Raw genomic sequence first — 19,823 nt, forward strand, 5'->3', positions numbered from 1 at the left:
GCGGAGGAATCAGCCTTTCCCTGCGTCCCTCTGCCTTTGTCTGCTTCTGCCATCTGTAATGCTCTTTGCAACTTGCAGTCCACTTGCACTGTGACAAAACTAATTGTCGTGATGTCCCAAACCTTATGTGTGTCTTATTCAAAATTTATTCTCATAATCTAGCACAGTTCAGTGTGGATCCATACTGTTAAATCAATGAAATCTCTGCCGTGCGTTGACTGAACAGTGTCATCTCCAGGTGTTCCCCAGGCCACCCACACCACTTTCCAAAGTTAAGAGCACACAGTGACTGTTCAGTAGATGTCAGCTAGCGTCCTCAAGTACTGGGTTCTGATAAAAAAAAAAAAGTTTAGTAAAGAAATCTAAATTTTTTTTATGCAAGTACTTACCTGATTCTTTTTTACTTCATTTATTTAGTTGAAATCATTTCATGCCATAGGATTCTCCCATTTAAGTAGCTGTACAAAAAAAATAGCTGCACATTTTGGTGGTTTTTAGTATATTCACAGAGTTGTGCAAGTATCACCACAGTCAATTTTAGAACATTTCATCATTCCAGAAAGATTGTACAACAGAAACTAGCACAGCATTGTGAAGCAATTATACTTCAGTAAAGATGTATTAAAAACAAAAGAAACTTCATATCCATCAGTGGTGACTCCCTAATCCCCTCCCCACCCAGCCTCTGGCAACCACCATCTACTTTCTGTCTCTAGGGATTTGCCTCTTCTGGACATTTCACATGAAGGGAATCATACAACGTGCGGCCCTTTGAGTCTGGCCTCTTTCAGTCAGCATGATGTGTTCAGGGGCCAGCCACCTGGTAGCCGTGTTAGTCTGAGAGCATTTCCAAACCTGTGTTCTCCTGGTTATATCCAGGAGATCCTTTTGGAGCTGGGAAGAACTTTGAAGGTTGTTTAGTCTGGCATACGCTTATTTTAGAGCTGAAATTAAAGTTTTTATCACTTGGCATACCCTTATTTTAGAGCTGAAATTAAAGTTTTTATCACTTGGAACAGTTTATTAGCCCTTAATGTTTCCTCCTGTCTCCCAAATTCAGTTTCCTTGGGTTGGGAAAAGAGAGAGAAGACTTTGTACTTTTTGTGCTTGGTTCTGTCATTGAACCCTGCGAGGCTTGGCTTTGCGTCTGTTCTCGGGACGTTGTCCCAGGGGCTGGGTTCACAGTGGTTCCGGTGATTGCCTTGGAACCTGTACAGTGTGTGCAGTGCACACGCAGCAATGTGTTTACTCATCATGCCTTTGTATCCTCATTTTTTTACCTCAGAGGCTGACGTCTTATTTTCCTGAGTCCTTTTGAAGGCAGAGGACATGGATTTGGTGGCAGCCTATATAATTACTCGTGTTTCTGGAGATGGAGCTTTGGAAGCTGTGCTCCAGCGCCCCCTAGTGCCGCGTTTTGGTGGTCGTCCTCCGTGTCCCCTGCTTTCTGTAGAAAAAGCAGAAAGTGTTGTTTCCTGTGGCTTCATTAGATCCGTGGAGAACCAACTGTAGGTTATGCGGGCGACTGGCAAATGCCTTTCCTTCTTCTTACCTCCCTTGGGCTGAGACTGTGTCTTTGCTTTCCTTTAGCAGGAACACGGTTATTTGGTTATTTCCAGTTCCGTCTGCCCCTTCCCCAGGCTGTACAGCCCTAGGCCAGGCTCCCAAGACGCAACCCAGAGCAGCCATGCCCCCGGGGCTGGGCTGCAGTGAAGTGGCTTGTTTCTACCCTAAATGTGCTGTGGGCGTGCCCCTTTTCCTGATGTGTTTTCCTGATGTGTTTCTTTTCTTTCTTTGTCTTTTTTTACTTAATAAATTAGTTTATTTATTTTACTTTTGGCTGTGTTGGGTCTTCGTTGCTGCACGTGGGTCCTTGGCCAGCGGGGGCTACTCTGTTGCGGTGCGCGGGCTTCTCATTGCGGTGGCTTCTCTTGTTGTGGAGCACGGGCTCTAGAGCGCAGGCTTAGTAGTTGTGGCACACGGGCTTAGTTGCTCTGCGGCATGTGGGATCGTCCCGGACCAGGGCTCGAACCCGTGTCCCCTGCATTGGCAGGCAGATTCTTAACCACTGCGCCACCAGGGAAGTGCCTGTCCTGTCTCTTTAGCTTCCTGTAATCTGGAACTTTTCCACAACCTTTTGTGATATTGAGTTTTTGGAAGAGCACAGTCTTCCCCCTGCTTTTCGGTAACATTCTTCATTTTGCCAAACATCTAAAATAATTTGTGATTGAAGATTAGGAAAATTTGGGGGGATGGTGAGACTTGAACATTTTAATGGCAATTGGCTGCCCTGAATTTCTGTGATAAACTCCTTGGTGTCACAAGACTTGTGATGCTTTAACCTTTACTCAGATGCAGTTTTAGTTAAATAATTGTCACTAAAATGTAGGGCAGTGTGATTTATGTCCACTCACTGGGGTTTGCAGTTGAATAAATACTTGGCCTTTCTTTGCTTTTGTAGCTTTAACTTTTTTTTTTTCTTATTTGTTTAAGGTAAACTTTACTGTACAAGCAGTATTTCTGTTTGCCTTTTTGGAACGGTGTGGTTAAGAAATGCTTCTTCATAGTAATGCTTCCTGTAATTGTTGTTGAGTGATGGAGATGATTTTGATAAGCACTGAAATGAAGTCATAGCCTCCAGGTTTATGTGGGGTATTTTATTATGTCACTTCCCACAAATGTTTGAGTGGTTACCAAAGAAACATGACTTTCTTTGCCTGTGAAAGAAATAATTTACCTTTTTTCCACAGCACTGTGATGGCAGGAAATTGTCTTTTATCCTTAATCTCCCCTTACTTGAGACCTTAGTGACTTGACCTTTGCTGACCTTTGAGAATGAACTCCCCAACTATTCAGGCCTTTCTTTATCTGCAGTTACTATGTTTCATTTGAATTTCTGTTTGAGTCTAAGAAATATGTGTACAGATACATAGGAAAAAGATACATGTAGTTTATCTGCCGTGAGCATATGGGAAATACTCATTGTACAGGAAATAGAAATCCTAACCAAAACTCTGGGCAGTGAGTACCTTGCAGAGACGCTGATAATACCAGCTTCTTAGCAACTCCCTCTGTTATCTCAGTCGCAAAACTGAAAGGACTGTTTTTTATATTGTTGAAATGTAACTACTTATTTTTAAAAACTTATGCATTTTAAAGGTAGAAAATAGGTCCGATTAGGGCAAGAGGATGTGATTCATGTGTGTTTTGTTGGAGTTGTTTATTGATATATGTGGGCTGGTGTTACAGGAGTTACATTGGAGCTCAGAGCAGCTCTGGCTAGCAGTTTGTCAGGTGTTAAATGATACTTTAGCGTTGCATATTTGATAGTTGGCAGTTGCTTATGGTATCTTTTTTGGATTAAATGTTTTCATCAAGTCCTAGTCTCTGTCCTCAGGGAGATCTTGAAACTAACATAGGTGCAAACACAACTTTGCAAAATGCATATATTTGAATAGTTGTACAATGATTTGTTTACATTGACTTTTTACAATTAATATTTTGAATAGATAGTTATTTATATGGTTCAGACCTAAGAACTCTGAAAAGATATACGCTAAGAAATCTCACTCTCTGCTCCGCTCCACTACCTCCACAGGGATCCACCCCGCCCCCCGACTGTGAATACTCAAGGGTTTTACTCCCTTCTTGGTTCCCTCTCCAATATCTATCTCTTTATGCAAACACAAATCAATATTTCTGTTTTCCTCCTTTTTTTTTTTTTTACCTAAAGAATGTTTTCTATTTAACAGTGTCTTGGAGATTTCTTTTTTTTTTTTTTTTGCCCTGAAAATTTCTTTCTTTTTTTTAAAACATCTTTATTGGAGTATAATTGCTTTACAGTGTGGTGTGTTAGTTTCTGCTTTATAACAAAGTGAATCAGCTATACATATACATATGTCCCCATATCTCCTCCCTCTGCGTCTCCCTCCCTCCCACCCTCCCTGTGTCTGGAGATTTCTGCTCTCTGTACTTGCTCCTTCCTCAGCCCCACCCCCACCCCAACCACCCAGTGAGTTTGGTGTGTGTGCTGTTCGTTTTGTTTTGGCCTCACCACAGGGCATGCGGGATCTTAGTTCCCTGTGACCAGGGCTTGCACCCGTGCTCCCTGCAGTGGAGTCCTCACCACTGGACTGCTGGGGAATCCGTGCCCTGCCCCGCCCCCCCACGTGGATTTTGTATTCAGGTTAAAGGTGCATATCCGTGAAGTTGTTAACATGAAGTTGTAATGAGAAAGCACATTTAAAATCTATAGCAAAGCTTTTCAAATAATACTTAACAAATAAAGAATTAAGTAAAAATAGTAAAATTGAAAATAATAGAAAAAGGCTTTCCCTGGAGCCTTTCTAAGCATTCTGACTGTTGACCATGAGGTTGCTCCCAGCAGACTGGCACAGGGACTTGACAAGAAGGCTTGCAAGGTGTGTGTGGGGGGGTGTCACGGTTCTGTCGCCCCTCCCCCTCGATTGACAAGATTTTATTAAATCTTTTGGAATTTTAATTCTCTTATTGGATTAGCCAATTTCTCTTTTTTTTAAAAAGACTCTATATAGGAACTCAAAGAAATTTACTTAGAAATGTGATTTAAATGAGCATTTCATTTACTTTTATTTTTCCAAGAGAAAACCAGCATAGGGACTTCACTGGTGGCGCAGTGGTTAAGAATCCGCCTGCCAGTGCAGGGGACACGGGTTCGAGCCCTGGTCCCGGGAAGATCCCACATGCCGTGGAGCAACTAAGCCCGTGTGCCACAACTACTGAGCCTGCGCTCTAGAGCCCGTGAGCCACAACTAGTGAGCCCATATGCCACAACTACTGAAGCCCGTGCGCCTAGAGCCCGTTCTCTGCAACAAGAGAAGCCACCACAATGAGAAGCCTGGGAACCTCAACGAAGAATAGCCTGTGCACAGCAACAAGGACCCAAGGCAGCCAAAAATAAAAATAAATAAATAAATTAAAATTAAAAAAAAAAACACAACAGCCTAAAGAGAATAACTTAGACCCAGCAATCCCACTATTGGGCATATACCCTGAGAAAACCATAATTCAAAAAGACACATGCACCCCAATGTTCATTGCAGCACTATTTACAATGGCCAGGTCATGCAAGCAACCTAAATGCCCATCGACAGATGAATGGATAGAGAAGATGTGGTTCATATATACAATGGAATATTATTCAGCCATTGAAAGGAATGAAATTGGGTCATTTGTAGAGAAGTGGATGGACCTAGAGACTGTCATACAGAGTGAAATAAGTCAGAAAGAGAAAAACAAATATTGTATATTAACGCATATATGTGGAATCTAGAAAAACGGTACAGATGAACCGGTTTGCAAGGCAGAAATAAAGACACAGATGTAGACAACAAACGTATGGACACCAAGGGGGGAAAGCGGGGTGGGGTGAATTGGGAGATTGGGATTAACATATATACACTAATACGTATAAAATTGAAAACTAATAACCTGCTATATAAAAAATAAATTAATTTAAAAAAAAAAGAATAGGGGCTTCCCTGGTGGTGCAGTGGTTGAGAGTCCGCCTGCCGATGCAGGGGACACGGGTTCGTGCCCCGGTCCGGGAAGATCCCACATGCCGCGGAGCGGCTGGGCCCGTGAGCCGTGGCCGCTGAGCCTGCGCGTCCGGAGGCTGTGCTCCGCAACGGGAGCGGCCACAACAGTGAGAGGCCCGCGTACCGCAAAAAAAAAAAAACAAAAAAGAGAAACAACATGAGTGTTCATGTTTGCATTGGGCCTCACAGCTACAGTGTCAGTCGTCTTTTGGATCCTCTTTGTTACTGCTCATGTATCTGTTGAATTCATTTCCTGGAATTCTTAAGCAGCCCGCCCCGCCCACCCCAAGGGTGTATGCACTTGAGTAATAAACTATAGAATGGAATTCTATGAAAACAAAAAGGAAATTGTTTTTCTTGGAACTTTCAAGGCATTGCTCTCTTGCTTTGTATTTATTTTGTTGATTCTACTTTAAGATCTTCTGTTGAGCTTGTAAATTTAGTAATTTAAATTTAATAATCTGATTTCTGTGAATACTTTCTGGTTCCGTAATTGATCCCCCCCCCCCCTTTTTTTTTTTTGTGTTACGCGGGCCTCGCACTGTCGTGGCCTTTCCCGTTGCGGAGCACAGGCTCCAGACGCACAGGCTCCGCGGCGCGTGGGATCTTCCCGGACCGGGGCCCGAACCCGTATTCCCTGCATCGGCTGGCGGACTCTCAACCACTGCGCCACCAGGGAAGCCCCCCCTTCTTTTTATTTTTTTATTTTTTATTTTTTGCGGTACGCGGGCCCCTCACTGTTGTGGTCTCCCGTTGCGGAGCACAGGCTCTGGACGCGCAGGCTCAGCGGCCATGGCTCACGGGCCCAGCCGCTCCGCGGCACGTGGGATCCTCGTGGCCCGGGGCACGAACCAGTGTCCCCTGCATCGGCAGGCGGACTCTCAACCACAGCGCCACCAGGAAAGCCCCCCGCCCTTCTTTTTAAAAATAAATTTATTTATTTATATTTTTGGCAGCGTTGGGTCTTGGTTGCTGCACGCAGGCTTTCTCTAGTTGCGGCGAGTGGGGGCTACTCTGTTGCGGTGCGCGGGCTTCTCACTCCGGTGGCTTCTCTTGTTGCGGAGCACGGGCTCTAGGCGCACGGGCTTCAGTAGTTGTGGCGCACGGGCTTAGTTGCTCTGAGGCATGTGGCATCTTCCCGGACCAGGGATTGAACCCCTGTCCCCTGCATTGGCAGGCAGATTCTTAACCACTGCACCACCAGGGAAGTCCCTGCTGGTGCATTCTTACCAACAGATTTTGAGACTTAGTTTCCATTTACTCAGTTACGATAATAATGGTTATTATCTCTTTATATATGTTTAGTTACTGTAAATTTCCCCACAAGTTATTAGACTGCAGTTCTGTTAGAGTAGAGGAACCACAACTCTGCTTTTGCCATTTTTATACCTAATACCGATTGTTGTGCATGACACTTAATAGGCTCTAAGTAAGTGTTGATTAAGTGAGCGATTCTCTGCTGTAGAAATCAGGTCATGCTGATTCTTATCAATGACTTGTTTCTTGAAGCCTCAGGGAGAACATGAACTGCTTGGCGCTCGTCAAACTTCCGTGTGGGTTAACCAGTTTTTCAGAAAGTAGCGTTCAGAATTCTATGAAGTGAGAGTTCACATCGAGGTTTGTGTCTGTCGAACAATATGTTTATCTGTGTATCACGTCCCAGTGTACTTTTAAGGTAAAAAAATTACACATATATTTTTAAAGTTCATCCATCAGAGTCATTAACATTTCCCTTATTTGGATTTCCCTGTCTTCCCGTTGGAACCACGTTTTTTGCTTTTCTTTAGTATGTATGGTAAGGAAAGCTGAAATGGAGGTAGTGACATGAGTCAGCCGAAAGGTAAATGGAACAACTAGAAATGTTTGTGAACCAAAAAACTTCCCCTGCAAGCAGGAGTCTACTTACAAGTTTGGTGTACAGAGTTGACCTGTTTCAAAGTGTTGCCGAGCTGTGGTCCTAAGCCCCAGCTGAGGCCACCTGTCTCCGCTAGGGAGGTTCTTTTTCTGATCGGATTTGTGCAGCCAATAACAAAACCGATGCTGAGACTGGAACAGCGCAAGCTTTATTCGGTGGCCAAAGAATGGAGAAGCAGGAACCTAGTTCCAAATCAACTTCTCAACCCAATTTGGGCAGAGATACCAAATATATAGGAGGGTCAAGGTAAAGGAGAGGGATTTGGAAAGAGTGGGAGGAATATTCATGACTTACTGGAGAACAGGGGTGTGGTTTGGACCTGGGACTGTTGCAGTTCTCCTTTTCAGCCCTTGTATGGGCTTTCTCAGTTGTCATGGCAGTCCTCAACTGGTGCGGGTGGGTGGGTCATTTAGCATATGCTAATGTATTACAATGAGACTCAACTTCCGCTGGAAGTCACATTTTCCGCCATCTTGGGCCTTGTTGATTCTAACCAGTTGTTTTTTCCTCTTTGCAGCTTCCTCCCGAGACTTAGATAAGAATCAGGTTTCTATTTGAGGGAGGGGCAGGGGTATGATTCTGGGGCAACAGCCTTGGTAACAAAAGCAAGCTCTATTAACCGTAGGCTGTTCTTTGACAATTTATGGAAAACCTAAGTATTTTATTATTTGTAATTGGAAAACACTCCATCTAGAAATCTGTTTGCAGATCCTTGATTTGTTTAATGGGGAAAGGGTGTTGGGGGTTCTGGCCCAATTAGTCATAGGATTGAGATACAACGCTTTTTTCCTGAAACTGTATGATTTGTGTATTTTATGTGATCAGTAATTCTCTTTTTTTCAGTATATTTTTGGAGATTTTAGCCCTGATGAATTCAATCAGTTCTTTGTGACTCCTCGCTCTTCAGTTGAGGTAAGACACAACTTTCTTTTATTGAGTACGTGCATAGGTTTAATTGATGGTTGTTTTAGTTCTTGTTTTTTAATATATGCCTTTTGATTAGGAGTTCCAGTGTACAGAAGAGCGTAGAGACTAACATGAGAAATGACTGAACCCACCAATCAGATTTGACTACTGTTAACATTTTGCTCTAGTTATAAATAGCAAAGCATTACAGTGGAAGCCCCCATTGTATCCTCTCATCCTCCTTCTCCAGAAATGCTGACTCTGCTGAAATTGCTCAACATTGTTTCCTGACGATGGTTTTCACCTTGTACTACATACATATGTATTGGTAGATAGTACAGCGTATTGTTTTTGTGGTTAAAAATGTCACATAAGTGGTTTCATACTGTATCCATCATTTTGTAGTTTGTTTATTTTAAGTTAAATATTCTTTAGATTTATCTATACATTTAGTTCTTGGTCTTTGATTTTAATTGTTAAAATTGTTTTTTTGTTTGTTTTTTTTTTGGCCGTGCCCTGCGTGGTTTGTGGGATCAATCTTCCCCAACCAGAGAATTATCCTGGGCCCACGGCAGTGAAAGCACCGAGTCCTAACCCCTGGACCGCTAGGGAATTCACCGTTAATTGTTAAATATTGAACATACCTTTTCCCCCGTTGAGGAGTATTTAAGTCTTCAGTTCTTCCACTGTTACAAAAATGTGGCAGTAAACATTTTGTCATGTCTCCTAGTGCTCCTCTGTGGGCTTCTCCAGGAAATATTCCTAGGAATGGAGTTGTGAGGCTCTGCAAGGAATAAGAATCTTTAGTTTTATTACAGACTGTGCGTCTGCCTTATAAGTGGTTTTAGCAGTCTCCCTTCCCATCAGCAGTGCATGAGGGTTTTTAGATCTCATTTTTTAAAACAATTCTTTTTTCTTTGGAGCTGCTTTGGCTCTTCGTTGCCGTGCACGGACTTCTCATTGAAGTGGCTTCTGTTGCGGAGCGTGGGCTCCAGGCACGCGGGCTTCAGTAGTTGTGGCTTGTGGGCTCTAGGTGCGCAGACTTCAGTAGTTGTGGCATGTGGGCTCAGTAGTTGTGGCTTGTGGGCTCTAGAGTGCAGGCTCAGTAGTTGTGGTGCATGGGCTTAGTTGCTCCACGGCGTCTGGGATCTTCCCGGACCGGGGATTGAACCCGTGTCCCCTGCATTGTAAGGTGGATTCTTAACCACTGTGCCACTAGGGAAGTCCCTAAAAAAATTCTTGCTAATTGTCAGCATAGACATAGTTAAAATTTTTGTTAATCTGATGGGTAATAAATGGATTTTCATTATTTTAATTTGCATTTCGAGATTACAAACAATTGAGCACCATTACATTACTCATATGTCTGTTGGCAGTGTAGATTTCTACTCTTCTGTTAATTACCTGGTCTATATCCCTTGTCCATATTTTTATCAAATGGCTTGTCTTTTTTTTTTTTTTTTTTTTTTTTGTGGTACACAGGCCTCTGACTGCTGTGGCCTCTCCTGTTGCGGAGCACAGGCTCCGGATGCACAGGCTCAGCGGCCATGGCTCACGGGCCCAGCCGCTCTGCGGCCTGTGGGATCTTTCCGGACCGGGGCATGAACCCGTGTCCCCTGCATCGGCAGGTGGACTCTCAACCGCTGGGCCACCAGAGAAGCCCCGGCTTGTCTTTTTTTAAAATTGATTTATAGGATTAATAATCTTTGGGAGTACATTTTTAAGTTTTAATGTTAAATGTATTGTTTTTTTTCCTCATGGTTTGTGGATTTTTGGTTTTTTTAAAAAAATATCTTTAAAGGGCTTCCCTGGTGGTGCAGTGGTTGAGAATCTGCCTGTCAATGCAGGGGACACGGGTTCGAGCCCTGGTCTGGGAAGATCCCACATGCCGCGGAGCAACTGGGCCCGTGAGCCACAATTACTGAGCCTGTGCTCTGCAACAAGAGGGGCCGCGATAGTGAGAGGCCCGTGCACCGTGATGAAGAGTGGCCCCCGCTTGCCGCAACTAGAGAAAGCCCTTGCACAGAAACGAAGACCCAACACAGCCATAAAAAAAAAAAAAAAAAAAAAAAAAAAAATATCTTTAAGAAATTCTTCCTTTCCTTGAGGTAATAAAGACATTTAAAAAGTTTTAAAGTTTTTGTTTTCAGTTTAGTATATAATGAAACTGGGATTGTGGTGGTGATCGTGTGTGTGTGTGTGTGTGTGTGTGTGTGTGTGTGTGTGTGTGTGTGTATGTTAACCTCCCCCCACCCAATGGCAATAGCAAGTTGTCCCAATACCATTCACCCTTTACTGGGGTGCCACAGTCAGGCCGCACATCTCCACATGGGCTCAGTGGGTTCTGGTTCCCCTGTTTTACTTGCAGCAGCTTTATAATCAGTCTTATGATAGGACAGGCACCCTTTTATACTTACAGGTATTTTGTCTCTTACTCATCCATAACTCTTCCCTAGGAATTTATGATCAGCCCTTGAGGTTCCATGAAAAATCCTATTGAAATTTCAATTGGAATTGTGTTAAAATTATGCATTAATTTGTAGGAGAGTTAACATCTCTATGATAGTTTCCTGAACAGGATCGTGCTGTATCTCCATCCAGGTCCGCTTTTATGTCCACTCTTCATGTGATTGATGGTTACTATTTTAGTTTAATAAAAACTTATCTGGAACATTTTTTCAGATTGATGTTTTAAATATGAAGACTGTTGAAATTGCATTGAAAAGGAGAAAAGGGAGAAGTAAGTGTATGTATTAAGTAAAATCTTAGTTAACTTTTAATGAAATCTAACTAGCCTTTTAGACTCCTTAATTTTGGATATTTGCATGCATATTAGATATTCATGTATGGAGTTCTTTTGTTTGTTAAAATGGGGCAGGAGAAGTTAAGTGCTCAAAACAGGGTTAGTGTCTGGGTGGGCCACTTACATGTGACCTTGGCAAGTCCTTGGCTCTTCACCCTGGCTTCTTGAATTCTAAAATTTTTTAGGATTGTGGAAGTAGGATTAAATGAGAACATATTGAAAGCATTATGTAGGCTATGCAGATATAAGAAAGATTTATTACTTGTTTTCTTCACTTTAAGAAAAAGAAAGATATCAGAGAAGATAAAGCTTATATCAGGTTTTATTTTAGAAAATGAACAAATTCAGCTCAATGCCATCTCTGTCTTTTGTGTTTGTTGATGTTAGCAGTTATGATTTTAAGAAATCTAAGGATATGAACTGGGAAATAGTGAAACCTAGATGATATATTGTATTTCCTCAGGCAATAAAATGTATCTATGCATTTTAGAATTCTGTGGAGTAAGGATTGAAGTTTAGTCTTTAATGATTTAAAAAGCAGTTAATTAGGACAAACATAATCAAACCCTGTATTCCCCAAGTGCTAGTGTTAATTGAGGTTATACTCTGTGTACTATATTAATGATTCAAGTTTTAAACAATTTCTGTCTTGACTCGCGCTAAAGTATGGTGGTACTTGCTGGGAACACCACAGGCTAACTGTAACTGTACTCTTTGTGATTAAGAGTTTAAAAAAACAATAAAAGCCCAATTCTGTACTTTATAGCTTGTCTCAAGTGAGTGTGTGTGTGTGTGAGAGTTTGTGAGTGCCTCTTTGCAAGTAAGTGTCAGAATAAAAACTTGGGCTTTCCTGTGGTATGAAAATGGAGAATGTACCATATATCAAGTCTAAAGAGCTGGGCTCCTTTCTCCCGTTGCTACTTAAACAGGCTTGATGGTCTTGGGTAAGTTTCCTCCATCTCATTGTGCCTTTTTTTAAAACTGTAAATTTGGAAAGTGGAGGATGCTTATTTACCTCACAGAAATGTTGGGAAGCCATTAATGTATTGTGTAGTATTTCGTGTATACCAAATGTTAGTAGATGTGAAGGATTTTGATAGTAAAGTTACATCAAACTTTTAAAAAAATTTATTTATTTATTTGGTTGTGCTGAGTCTTAGCTGCAACACGTGGGATGTTCAGTTGTGGCACGCGGGATCTTTAGTGGTGTCACGCGAACTCAGTCGTGGTATGTGGGATCTAGTTCCCTGACCAGGGATCGAACCCAGGCCCCCTGCGTTGGGAGCACGGAGTCCTATTCACTGTGCCACCAGGGAAGTCCCCAGACTCTTTATTTGCGGAAGCTATATAGTTGTGTGTCATCAGTGTTTGGGGGGAGGTATGACAGGTGTTGACAGAATCACATATGGTCCAGTAACCTGCAAAAGAGAAACACAGGCTAATTAACATGATTAGGCTGAGTTATCTTTCTCACTGGATAATTATTATAACACAGGGGGCTGGGTTATAATAGTAATATCACCACATGGGACATGGACTGCTTAATGGGGGTGGTGTGTGGTTGCATTGGTGGGTGAGGAATGGTTATCTCATTCCACTGCATAATCATTTGTTTGACCTTTTATCTCAAAGATAAAATAATTGCACCTCATACCGTCACAGTTCCTTCCATGTGGCCATGGCATAAATTAGAACCCTGTCGTATAGTTTTTTGGCTATTAGGAACTTTAAAGTATTTTTTCTTTGCTTGGGACCAAGGGCTGAGAAACCAAATTTGAGAAATACAGGGTGTTAAAATGTAAAAATAGCCTAACTTTCTACAAAAGCATCATACTCTCCGCTGAGAGTTTTGATGCCTTTCCTGAAGCTGTCTTCCAGTTGATGAGCCAGGGCAATTTACAAATGAATTTCTCCAACTGGAAAAAACGTACAGTATACTTACTGAACAAGCATATTTTGAGCCCCAGTCATAATCCTATTATATTGGTGTTCACAAATAGGGAGACAATGCTTATTGTTCTTGAAGCTTTCCAGAAACTCAACTTTGGGCAGCTCTTACGCCTCAATCAGCCGTGGAATAAACAAGCCCAGGATAGCATAGTCCAAGCTGTAGAGGTGTGTGCCTGCATGTGTGGGTGTGTATAGTGATGCAGAGTTAAGACAGTTATTCTCAGTGGTTTGGTGTCTTATTGGGATTTCAGAGGGGAGATTCAGGGTTCATGAGGGTCTTTTAGAGAGAGCACAGTAAATAGTGGCAGCACCAAAAAGATTTTAAAATATTACCTTCTTATTGAAGGGCCCAGGTATTGACCTCACAGTGTGATAGCACTATTTTCAGACTGAGTCGATTTGATTTTGTATCTAATATAACTAGATTTCTATTTTTTACACTGCTCAGTTTGCATTTGTGTGTGAGATTTTATATTTTTGCTGTGCTTTTAAAATTCTCTATTCTTATAAGTAACTATGAGAACATTGAACACGTCTTACACTTTTATTCTGCTGTGTGTTTATTATACCACTTACCACAGACTAAGGGGCATCTTACAAGTGACAGAGGTTCATTGAATTAAAGGCGCCATGTATGAGGCTATAGAATAAAAATAAAACACATTTTTTCTGTGCCTGAACTCACTCCAGCATTCGGTAATTCCCACAATTATGCACTTACCAGATTAGTAAATGAAAATAAATGTTTTAAATACACTAACAGAAAATGGTAGTATTGCCCTGGAGTGTGCCAGGTGCTCTGTTTTCAGATCCTGCCTCTACCACTCCCTAGATTTTGTGGAAGTGCAGTGTGATTTTAAAAAACAAAGTAAAATACTTTGAGCACCTTACAGCTGTGTAATTTTCATCACCAGGGGGCACCCTAGTATCACTGATGGAAACAAAAAGGCAGTTTTCTGTGTATGGGCGTTTGCTAAACGTCCTGCGTGACTGCCGAGTGACACTACCCTGATTTGTGGCTTCCCCAGAGGCACCTTTCTGCTCCGTGTGTCCATGCCAGCGGTAAATGCTGGGGCACCGGGTGTGAGCGTTTGGATGTTATGTGGAATGGTCTTGCGCTGCAGGTGCCAGGCCAAGTGCAGCCCACCTGGGCTTTGCCGTGATGAATGCTGGGCTGCCCCCGTGTGGTGGAAGCTTATGCTGCTCTCAAGTCCAGAAAGCGGTCAGTTCCTTTCAGATCTACCTTTGTTTTCTTAGCTTCTTATTTGTCATTAATTCTCTCAGGCGAGAACTTTTATCCTGTGATTGTTGAATTGACTTAGTAAGTTTGACTGCAGAAAGCAGCTGAGGAAGCCACTTTAGTAGTTCCCAGACAGTCGTGGGCATGAGAATCTCACGGGTGCTCTGAACATCGCAGACTCCGGCACCCCATCCAGGCACCCGAGGCCATTGTACTGTGTGTGCTGCAGTGTGCAGACTTCGAGAAGTTCTGTGTTAGGATGTATCGATAATTGTTCTGTTCTTTTGTTCTGTTTTCAGGTAGCAGTTATCTGTCCACTTACCTTACCCCTTCCCATCCTAAACTTTCTCACCTCAAACATATCCATTTGAAACATTTGTAACTCCTCTAAGTATTATGGAATAGCTAGGAAGGAACATTTTGGTATATTCATGATACCTTCCTGCATTTACAAAGAGCTCAGACACCTGCTGTTTTGCTTTCTCTCTTCCAAACAAGGAATGTGATCACTAGCCCTTAATTCCGTTGTCTAAGGCCTCCTGTGAAAAAGGGAGCCACGATTCCCAGGCTTTTCCTTCTCAGGGGCTTTGTCCACTCTCTGCCCCTGGGCCTGGTTCCTGCCTCTGGTTGAGTGGACATGTAGTGATGGTGAACGTCAAGCGCAGATGGTCACGAAGACTCTTTACTAGTGGATGGAGAAAGACAAGCACTGTTGCATTGGTGGGCAGTCTGCAACTCCTGTGAAATGAAGGGTGTGTCATGAGCCTTTTATTGTAGTGGATTGACATGTCCGTTGGAGCCCGTTTTTATTTTTTGCCTCATTTTTGAATCTGTTTATTAACAATAAATGTTTGAAAGCATTCCAATGGTGTTTTAAAATGAAGATGTTTAATCTTACTGTCTCTCCGTCTGTGTTATTTTGTTAAAATGTCACGAGAAGTTGCATGGATAAAGTGTTTTAATGAAGGTTGCTTTAATGAAATAGCATATTTTGCGTTTTAATGATTGGTTGAATTAAAGTTTGTTTTCCGGTTCCCTGTGCAGCTTCCTCCGTACGGTGGAGCAGTTCTGTGTGGCGCACAGGCCGCTGGTGAGCTACCCGATGGTAAGCTTGAGCTCTCCTTCATTCCCTGACGTGCGTGCGGGGTGGGCAGGCTCCCTGGAAGTGGTGTTCTGTTGGTCCATACCTTTTGGATAAGCGTTCCCTTATTGCTTGCTGTTTTTGCTGTGAGCTGTAGCAGATTTAATCACCGAACCACTTTCTGTGCTTCAGAGTGCCGGACGTGCAAAGGTGAGTTAAGGAAACAGTTGCTCATTTCTGATTTCTCCTAACAGTCCTCAGTGACACAGACGTGTATTCCTTCATAGCCAAAGCTCTTTGTAAAGGTTCTGAAGTGAGCTTTCTCTCCGGATGCGCTGGCTGCTGGGTCCAGAGCTGGCGATTCTCTGAGCACGTGCTTTCTGCCCGGTTCAGTGGCAGCTCAGGTCTGTTGTCCTGCAGTTTGTGTTTATGTCACCAAGGCTCTTGGGAATTCAGGTGAGCTCTTCACCTCTTGTCCTGTTGTTATTGATTGATTGCCTCTGTCCCAGACGCTGAGCTGATCAGTGGAGATGGCCGTTGTTGAGATGCAGCCCTTTCGTATTATTTAAGTGCCCAGCGTTACTAACAGCAGGGGCCTCGCACACGTCAAACCCGTTAGACCACTTTTCAGTTTGCATCGTGTTAAAGGTTCTCGCTGGCCTTGGAGAAGCTAAAAGCCTAACCTTTTCTTTGAGAGCAGGGATTTGGTTCCCTGTTTCTTTAGCCTTGTCTGACCTGTGAAAGGGTTTTATTATAGTTTAGATTTAAATATAAACCCTGAAAAGACTATGTAAACTTTCTGTCTATAGTAAAATGAGAAAGTGATTATATCTAAAATTATTAGCAACTTTGTAAGGAGCATAGGGAGAGAACAGTTCCAATGATTGCTTAGGATGACAGTAAACTAAGCGATGCTACAGGGACCCACATGCCCTTGCAGGGCCGCCCAGCCTCCAGACTGGCTTTGTTATCTGTGGGTTGAGGTTCTCCCTATCTTCGCGTACTTGGCACATAGGAGGTGTGCCACAGGTGTTTACTCAGTGCTTAACACATGTCTCATTATTTTCCCTGTCATAATAGTCCTTCCGTCCTGGTCCAGGTAGTGGCCTCACCATCCTCCCAGTCGCTTAGGCTGGAGATGGAGGCTGCACCTCCCCCTCCTCCCCTCGTCTGACCCCCCCAGTGTTCCAATGTCATTCGCCTCTAATCCATTTCCTTCTTCTCTCTCTCTCTCTCTCTCTCTCTTTCTCTCTCTCTCTCTCTCTGTCTCGCCACATCCATCCTTCTAGGCTGGCATCCTTGCTCAGTTACGCTTCTTGACTTTTTTTTTTTTTTATTTTTGGCTGCGTTGGGTCTTTGTTGCTGTGCGTGGGCTTTCTCTAGTTGCAGTGAGCGGGGCTACTCTTCATTGCCATGGGCGGGCTTCTCGTTACGGTGGCTTCTCTTGTTGTGGGGCATGGGCTCTAGGCGCACGGGTTCAGTAGTTGTGGCGTGTGGGCTCAGTAGCTGTGGCTCACGGGCTCTAGAGCACAGGCTCAGTAGTTGTGGCACACGGGCTTAGTCGCTCCATGGCATGTAGGATCTTCCCAGACCAGGGCTCGAACCCGTGTCCCCTGCATTGGCAGGTGGATTCTTAACCACTGCGCCACCAGGGAAGCCCCTTCTTGTTTCTTTTTCTCCGTTCTCTCCTCTCTCTTCTCAAGTCCATCTTTTAATCCTCCAGAATCACGGCTGCTCACACTGTTAGTGACAGGCCAGCTTAAAGGCCCCTTTTCTCCAAGGCCCTTTCCGCTCTGTCTCCGTTACTTTGTCTCTCCTGCAGCGCTAGCTCACTCTGCCCCCCTCTTAGGCGGGGTTCAGCTGTGGGCGGCGGAGACCGCAGTCCATCCATTTCCGCGTTTAGCAGCTGCACGGTATAGCATCTGCCGTGCTGTACACTCTCGGGATGTTGTTTCTGTTTGTTTTGCGGTACGCGGCCCTCTCACTGCTGTGGCCTCTCCCTTTGCGGAGCACAGGCTCCAGACACGCAGGCTCAGCGGCCATGGCTCACGGGCCCAGCCGCTCTGCGGCATGTGGGATCTTCCCGGACCGGGGCACGAACCCGTGTCCCCTGCATCGGCAGGCGGACTCTCAACCACTGCGCCACCAGGGAAGCGAAGCCCTCAGGATGGTTTTGCATGAACACTTTAGAGGGATTTGTTCTATTGCCCACCATAGCCAGCGACTCACGCTCCTGGCGGGGGCCCCTGCACAGCGTGCCTTTTATGCTCCTGCCTTTTTAAGTCAGTTCTCAAAGCGGGAAATAGCCCCTACTTCTCACCACCCACCCCATCCAGTTATCCTGTCGATTCCACTGACCTCTCTGTAGCTCCTGATCGAAGTAGATCTCTTTTCCCTGTGTCAGGAAGCATTCTTTTTGTAAAGCTGTTGAGGCCTCATCTTACCCACCCTCTGCATTGTCATCTCCCGTCTTAAATGTTTGTCTCCCTAGTAGATGTAACTCCTTGAGGCAGAGACCTTGCCTTACCTCTGTACCCCACCCCCCTCCACAATAATAAGCGCTTTGCACATAGCTAGGTGCTCCGTGATTGTTGAATTGACTCACTAAGAGTTGATCGGAGAAATCAGCCGAGGAGGCCACTTAAGCAGTAGCTCTCAGACCGTCCTGGGCATGAGAATCTCCTGGGGGCCTCTGCAGACTCCGGGACCCCATCCGGGCACCCCAGGCCACGGTACCGTGTGTGCTACGGTGCGCAGACTTTGAGAAGTGATGTGTTAGGATGTAAATGTTTTATTGGAGCTGGTTTTCCTTCCCTCAACAACTCCACTGGCTGCGTGACCCGAGTGCTCAGGAGCTTCCAGGCCTTCCACCACTCTTCTGGCCTGACAGCTTGGGCCTTGTCCTGACCTCTCTGCCCTGGAGGGCAGTGCACGTGTGTGTCCACGACCAGTGTTCCTGAATAGGAAAAGGAACTGTTCTGGGTAGGAATCGGACTTCCAGGGATGTGATCAGATACTTTGTTGGGTAAATGTTTTGATGACAACTGTAGCATATTGAAATGGTTCCGTTAACGTCACATCACATTCTAGAATGTTGTATGATACGATAAGATTAAGAATTGAGATGTGGAAGGCGCTGTGTCTATTGGAAATAAAATCTGGCACGCACTGCATGGTACAGCACATACTAATTTTTAGTGTGATTCACAAGGTACATCACAGTCTCCAGAGGGCAGCCTCCTCATGCCGAGTGTCCTTCGCTTCTTCACGTGCACCCATTTCAGTCCCCTTAGGAGCACTGTACCCTTGCAACCTCACAGGACAGGGGATACCTGGAAGCAGACTGGACAGTTCACTTTTGGGTATAATAGTAGAGAAATTAATTTCTCTGTGGTGATTGTTTTCAAAATAAGGAAACAACAGATCAGCTCTCAGGGGCCAAAGGATTCAAATTGTCCTGTCGGCGGCTTTATAGTAAAGCCTGCTGTTAGGCATAACCATCATTAGTATTCTTTTCTCAGGAACTTTTTGTCAGGCTGTTGTATTCCCCCTACCCCCAGGGCATGTGATATCAAAGCAGATGGAGAATTAGGAAACTGTTTAGGGCCCTGGCCCCTCTGTGGGGCTGTGTTTTCTTCTCTAAAAAGACTTCCAAAGTAAAATATATTCAGTTTTGTTAACAGAATATGATTATTTTGGTATGGTGATTTTTTTTTTTTTCCTTGAAATACATACCTTGGAAAAAAAGTGTGTCTCTTGTTCTAGACTTGGAGAAGTCTTCAGTTATGCACGAAAAATGAGTTAAAAAGCACGTGTCCTTTCCTTAACTTCTAAATGTATAACTACTTCATCAGATGTAAGATGACATTGGTGCTCGGTGTCTATTGAAAGACTCAGTTGATTCTAAAACTCAACCTAATTTCTGAGATGTGGCCTACGGAAAAATGTCCATGTTAGAATGGATAGAATATGTAGATGGTTGTCAGTGGGGAGAAAGTAATTGAAGGATTGCAAGGAGATTTTTAAAGGTTTGCAGTCCTAACTTTATCTTTTTGGGATTTTTGGAAGTGCCTTCATTACCCATGGAGTTAATCTGGTATGAATTAATTTAGCAGAATTCACATGCACTCATGTAAGGCCATTTTTGGACTTCAGTTAAGGTTGTCAGTAGAGAAGATCCGGGAGATGGATAATTTGAAAGAGTGCTTTTGTGTGATTCATATTTTTGGAATTACTAAATTACACGAATTAGAGAAGCCATATATATGTGTATATATATGTATGTGTGTATATATATATATATATATATATATATATATATCTATATATATACAGCATTGATTTTTAAGTCC

General features: G+C 43.6%; 1 protein-coding gene across 5 annotated transcripts in view; it reads left to right on the top strand.

Moving 5' to 3' along the window:
• USP10 (ubiquitin specific peptidase 10) overlaps positions 1 to 19,823 on the top strand; it is an 88,100-nt gene that overhangs the window by 21,416 nt on the left and 46,861 nt on the right. For 4 of the 5 annotated variants that reach the window (XR_004346848.1, XM_032612446.1, XM_032612448.1 and 1 more), the window contains exons 2-3: positions 8,335 to 8,403; positions 15,435 to 15,495. Coding sequence is in view for 4 of the 5 variants with exons in the window: in XM_032612446.1 (XP_032468337.1) it covers positions 8,335 to 8,403; positions 15,435 to 15,495 (130 nt within the window). In the remaining variant the exon portion in view is untranslated. The remainder of the gene's footprint in view (positions 1 to 8,334; positions 8,404 to 15,434; positions 15,496 to 19,823) is intronic. The other variant, XM_032612447.1, reaches the window with a different exon arrangement.

The sequence above is a fragment of the Phocoena sinus genome, chromosome 19 (genome assembly GCF_008692025.1).
Source record: "Phocoena sinus isolate mPhoSin1 chromosome 19, mPhoSin1.pri, whole genome shotgun sequence".
Classification (NCBI taxonomy): Eukaryota; Metazoa; Chordata; class Mammalia; order Artiodactyla; family Phocoenidae; genus Phocoena; species Phocoena sinus.